The 6,128-nt window shown below is 35.6% G+C and overlaps 2 protein-coding genes across 2 annotated transcripts; both read right to left on the bottom strand.

Moving 5' to 3' along the window:
• Nucleotides 1-766: 766 nt before the first annotated feature.
• On the bottom strand, nt 767-2,571 carry LOC142981657 (lipase 3-like). The gene is made up of 2 exons (XM_076127744.1): nt 2,518-2,571; nt 767-2,154 (listed from the first exon to the last, which is right to left on the bottom strand). Exon 2 carries the CDS (start codon nt 2,134-2,136, stop codon nt 949-951), a length of 1,188 nt encoding a protein of 395 aa, XP_075983859.1. The 5' UTR covers nt 2,137-2,154; nt 2,518-2,571; the 3' UTR covers nt 767-948.
• Nucleotides 2,572-4,017: 1,446 nt separating this feature from the next.
• Nucleotides 4,018-5,344, bottom strand: LOC142982812 (lipase 1-like). The gene is made up of 3 exons (XM_076129531.1): nt 4,685-5,344; nt 4,380-4,573; nt 4,018-4,023 (listed from the first exon to the last, which is right to left on the bottom strand). Exons 1-3 carry the CDS (start codon nt 5,280-5,282, stop codon nt 4,018-4,020), a joined length of 798 nt encoding a protein of 265 aa, XP_075985646.1. The 5' UTR covers nt 5,283-5,344.
• Nucleotides 5,345-6,128: the final 784 nt, after the last annotated feature.

Below are 6,128 nucleotides of genomic sequence, written 5' to 3' on the forward strand. Positions count from 1 at the left end.
AAGAAGTAGTATTTTGTAGGTACCTGTTATTATAATATCTTAGTAAGTACGTCGGTAGGTATTGATACAAAGTACTGAATGCGAAATGATAATAGGCTTTGTTGTTGTATCAAACAAGTTTTTTCAAAACTGGTTTTGATATAATTCGGAATTTAACCTTAAAAAATTGGCTTAATCTAAAAAACCTTTACGTTCTCTACCAGTATTTTTATTACGTTTATTTAGTACTTTCCTTTCATCTTAAATAAAGCCATCAGGTAAAATAATAAGCCTCATTGACGGATGACGTTGAGTTCTCGGTACTGTTTGTTTAAATGATGGATCAGGTGAACCGTCAGACCCAATATTGATTACGTAAACTTTGCCTAATAATGAGCTTGATATTTTCAGAACATCCTTTGTTTGAACAACTGCTATTATTAAGCATAATTTTATATTAGAATACTTAACACCAGTTTTATGTAATATGCCGCAATGTTTTTGTTATGATAATTAATTTAAATGACTTATGTCATAACATACATTCAGTTCATTGTGTATCGGTATAATTTGTAATTTATATGATGAGGAAGAAAATGTTATTCTTAATTATTATACAAAAAAACAGGATGTCACAAAATTTATGTTAGTATTACTATAATAATATGTAGGTATGTAAAGTTTGATAAGAACACAACAAAGACAATGAATGAGACTAGTTGAAACACACATGAAAATAAAACGCCATATTTTCTTTTGATAAAATGTTTTTTTATTAAAAATGGTAAAAAAACAAATATAACAAACATGAATTACCTACATACGACAAAGACATTTTCAATATCATCGAATTTAACAGTTTAAAGGATTTGTCACCATTAACATGTAAAATGACTATAAAATATTTTTTGGTACTTTTGCTTGCGCAGCTTATCAACGATTAGGGCGTTAGTCAAAATAATGTATTACTCAGGTACACTCGTAAGTTCCAGTCTCTATGCTAGACATAACAATGGGTGTAATGTAATTAGGCACATCTTTGCCAAACACAAAATCTAAATGTACAAACGTTTTATCGGACAGAGTACAAAGCGAAGCATTCGGTAAATTTGATACAAGTACCTTAACATCCCTGATATCACCCACATAATCATTTAAACTTCCGATTATCACCCATTTCATAGTAACTTTACTAAGATCGTATAAAGGAGGTGAAAACTGACCGTAAACAAACAAGTTTTGGAAAATACCGTGGTCGTATTCCGAGAAACCATTGTTCTTCATCTGACCCCATCTATTGAAATTCTTTAAGGACGTGCCTGAAGGGATGTGACCTACTACAACCGGGAGCACTTCGGTAGTAAACTGATACTTATTGTACCCTAATACGGCAAAAATAAAATTGGAACAGAGTGGATATGATAAATCCGTGGTCCCACATAGCAATTCGGCAGACACCGTCACCAGTCCATTGCGAGGTAGTATTTCGGTATTCAGTAAACCACCGGTCAAAGTTAGCAATGGATCTAAGAGACTTTGGGCCTGTACAACAATAAATCTGGCATGAGTTAACCACGCGGTAGCTGATAAACCGATGCCGACTTTAATTTTGTCATTATATTCAGGCTTTTTAGCGCACAGAACAACTAACATGGCGACACCTTGTGAATGAGCGACGTATGATAGTTGAGTGGAGTTAGTAGTATTCAGTACGTAATCAATAACAGCTGGTAAGTCGTATATAGCCAACTCATCAACGCTAAAGTCCCAGAATTCTGAATTTTTGTCGGGATTATATTTGGTGTGGTTGCGGCTGTAGACGTTCCCTCGAACATTGGGCACCCAGACGTCGTAGCATCCATCAGCATAGATGTAACAGTGAGCCTGGCCGGGACCCGGCACGATGCAGTCATCACTACTTAAATATAATCCATGCATAAACATTATTGGCCCTTTGTTCTCTGTACAGTTTTTGTTCAAAGGTATTCGAAATACGCCTAATATGTATCCATCCTCAGTCGTCACATAATGTTGTTCAGCGGTATATCCGTCATATTTTGCTAGATCTAGGAAAGCCAAATCTTGTCTGGGATATTTCTCACCAGCTACTATTTGAATCGTCCATATTACAGGCAATAGATAAAAAATGTAATTCATGTTTTTGTTTGGATTATGCTGCAAAGACAAAAAAATGTTTTAAACTAAAGATAAACATTAGCGGTATCATAATCAGTCTGAAAAAGCTGTATTTTTCCTTATTTGCTGTTCATGAAATTTGCTCGCTGCCTTGAAAACGAATTGAAGATTTTTATATGTTATTAGTAAGCAAGAATAGGTTTATTTTCATTGAAAAGTACTCAGAGCTTTATTATGTGCTTTCTGCTTTTCAAATTATCTTTGACTGCACAAAAGTCGTATTTTACACGAGATTATGCAACTCAAGAAAAGTATTTTAAGATTGACACTAGAAGCTTTTTTACACCGTGAATTTTTGAATCTATTTGAACAGATCTTCAAAATAAAACAAATATATCTTACCTGTAAATAATTTTCTTTGGCTTATGGAAACCCTTAACTTTCTTTAACATCCGGGTTGGTACTAAACGTTTCAAAATTGATGTGTCTCTTATATTACCTTACAATTATTTGTACAATTGTTGAGTTGACAGAGTAAACAGTTATACAGGCTGAGTTTTTGGGGTGATACTTTGAATTAATTGTTCAATAGAACTAATTAACACACCATATTGCGTAATGTAGAAGTGCAAAACACCATAACTTTGTTACATAATACCACATTTGTAAGCATCGTTGAAGTTATTATAATGGTTTCAGAAAATTTACTTATGTTTTTCGTTATTCTTTAGTTCCAATCAAGAGACGTTCATAGCTAGTTGCCCTTACCGGTCGGTAAACTTGACTAGTTTATTCTATAGATAAGTGATTTCATAGTGTTATATGAATGAGCGTTTCCATGCTTCGGGGGGCATGTAAAACGTCCGTCCCGGTTGTTGTCTACGAAGATTACAGTCGTTAAGTTTGCTTCTTAAGAACTGGGTCTACAAACGCCAACCCACAAGTGGTTAGAGAGAGCATGTGGGCTAACAAACGACCAGTACCCGCAGATTTTCCTAAACCTGCGGAGACCCTGCCACCGGGACATCAACTGCCCTGGCCAACCTGGAGATCCTTAAATCGCCTGAGGTCCCAAGTTGGTCGGTGCAGAGAAAATATGGCAAAGTGGGGCTTCATTGATCCATCCCTATCGGGCTGCGACTGTGGGGCTCCATTGCAGACAATGGCCCACCTGCTCTCCTGCCCCAAGTGCCCTTACACCTGCACGAGAAAGGAGTTATCGGATGCAAGCCGTGACGCCGTGGCCGTAGCCGAGTTTTGGGCAAAACATATATAGTTATTTTAATATATATACATATATCCGTATTTACTTATTACTATTAGAAACTGGAGGTAATTAAGTACTACAAAAAAAAAAAAAAACCATTGACACGAAGAAGAAGAAGAAGTTGTGACAAATGGCTTGTGGGGTGGCTTGAACAACTTTAATATAAGGTTGACCACTGACCAAACGGTGAATGATTGAACGTTTCAATCATATACTCAGATTCTTAAACAAATGTACAATACGAGTAAACGGCGGCAGCGGCGCCGGCGGAGTCTTTACTTGGTAGACGTACAATTGATATGGTGCAGGAATCTAGGAATACCTACCTCGATCTAAAGTACTTTTACTTTTTAGCATTTTTTGGTGATCCTCCTTTACAACGTTATCAATTAGTGTGAAAGTATTCATATTATGACGTCCTAATGTTTATTTATTATCTAACAAACTGTCAACATGAGATTACCTTACTGTCTAATGTTATGTTCTCTTATCAGGACTACAGGTAATTCAGATAATAGTCATCGTACTGGCTGCTGTAACTAAGCGTCTGTCGAAAATTCTAGAACTTTAAATTTAGTTATACAATATTTGTTTCCGACCAGACATTAAATGTTAGCAGTTGGACTATTCTACAATTACACCTATAATGAAGTAGTAAATACTAGAGACACTTGTTTAAATTCATTACTGCCATTTATTCGCAATTAATCATCTCAGTCATACAAAAACGTAATTTAAAAATAGAATAATTTATTTCAGAAATAAGTACCCGTATATTTTACAAACATTTATAATTACCAGTTTCTAGGGTAGACAAAACAATAGGTGTTATATATTTCGGTATATCTTTCCCGTAAATAAAATCTAAATGTCCGAACCTTTTATCGGACAGTACACATAAAGAAACATTGGATAACTTTGATACAAGTAATTTTACATCACTAATCTCACCTACATAGTCGTTTAGACTTCCAATCATTACCCATTTCATAGTTACTTGACTCAGGTCGTATAACGGCGGCTTTGGTTTACCATACAAGATCAAGTTTTTGACCTCTCCGTAGTCATATTCAGCAAACCCATTGTTCTTGATCTGTCCCCATCTATTAAAGTTCTTTAATGACGTCCCTGAAGGCACATGCCCCACTACAACTGGTAAAACTTCACTAGTGATCTGATATTCATTATAACCTAACAATGTAAAGATTAAATACGAACAAAGTGGGTATTGAAGATTTGAAGCACCACACATTGACTCAATAGTGTTCTGTACAAATCCGTCGCGAGTTAGCACTTCCATACTCAATGTATCTGATCTGGTCAGTAAAGGAACAAGTAGACTCTGAAGCTGTATCACAATAAATCTAGCATGATTTAACCATGCTGTCACTGATAGTCCAAAACCTACTTTAATTTTAGCATTGTATTCAGGTCTTTTGGCACAGAGTATCAATAGCACAGTCACTCCTTGCGAATGTCCAATATACGTTAGTTGTGCGTTATTTGTAGTGGTTAAAACATAATCGATGACGGCTGGAACGTCGTACAAGCCAATTTCATCGACGCTGAAATCCCAAAATTGTGAACCGATGTCGGGATTGTATTTGGTGTGGTTGCGGCTGTAGACGTTCCCTCGAACATTGGGCACCCAGACGTCGTAGCAGCTGTCAGCGTAGATGTAGCAATGAGCCTGGCCGGGACCCGGCACGATGCAATCATCACCACTCAGGTATAACCCATGCATAAACATTATAGGCCCTTTGTTCTCTCTACAATTATCTTTGGGAGGTATTCGAAACATTCTCAAAATATATCCGTCTTCAGTAGTCACATAATGTTCTTCAGCTGTATAGCCATCGTACTTAGCAAGATCAAGGAAAGTCAGATCTTTTCTTATCATTGAGTCTGCACCAAAAACTGTCCTTATCGTCCATATTAGAGGCAATAACGTAATGTACTTCATGTTTTGTTGATCTAGCTCTGAAATGATAAAAAACGTCTGTATTTGTATAATAACATCGACCGCGCTTTGTAAGCGTAACAATAGAACTATTTTTGTTCATAATATTAGTATATTCATTTCTTTACAATCTCCTGAGATTACTATCTTAAGGTTAGATAGTAATTCAGGAGAACGTAATATCCTCAGGCAAATTATGTCATGAAGCGTATTCTTAAACCAAAAGCCCAGGCAAAACTCTATAAAATTTAAGTCAGCCTTGAAAAGGATTGTCGGAGCTGTATCGTTTAATTAAAACTCGATATGATATTTGACCAGTTCAACAAACAAAGGAATCAATAATTTTATAGCCAATGTCCTAATATTTTTCTTGAAACAGTTTATCACAAGCAGAATGAGTGAGTTCCTGACGTTTTACTGTTTACTTACTTGCTTGACTTATATCAAGTATCGTGATAGCAATAGAGATTGACATGCAGTTGTTATATCGAAAGAAATTAAAGGTACTTACATTTTCTTTACCCAGGAACAGTTAGTATTTTAATTTTGATTAAACAGGATTATTGTTTTATAAATATGTCTACCATCATAAACTGTAATATTTTACACCCGCAGAAATAAACTTTTTTATATTTCCAAAAAACAATTTTCACACATAAAATATCACGACTAATTTGCTATTCCTATGAGGCGAGTGGCTTGCCTTAAAACTGCCTATAGACAGAATAATTTATATGAAGTTACCGTAAGCCTATTTTAATCCCAACAAAGAACGCAAAAAACCTG

Source organism: Anticarsia gemmatalis, chromosome 1 (genome assembly GCF_050436995.1).
Source record: "Anticarsia gemmatalis isolate Benzon Research Colony breed Stoneville strain chromosome 1, ilAntGemm2 primary, whole genome shotgun sequence".
NCBI classification, from domain to species: domain Eukaryota; kingdom Metazoa; phylum Arthropoda; class Insecta; order Lepidoptera; family Erebidae; genus Anticarsia; species Anticarsia gemmatalis.

What these genes read in the sequence shown, in the direction of transcription:
- LOC142981657 (XM_076127744.1), bottom strand. Translation starts at nt 2,136, where the DNA reads ATGAATTACATTTTTTATCTATTGCCTGTAATATGGACGATTCAAATA.
- LOC142982812 (XM_076129531.1), bottom strand. Translation starts at nt 5,282, where the DNA reads ATGATAAGAAAAGATCTGACTTTCCTTGATCTTGCTAAGTACGATGGC. An exon ending in GACCAGATCAGATACATTGA is followed by an intron (nt 4,574 to 4,684) that starts GTATGGAAGTGC and finishes TTACATTGTTAG; the next exon opens with GTTATAATGAATATCAGATC.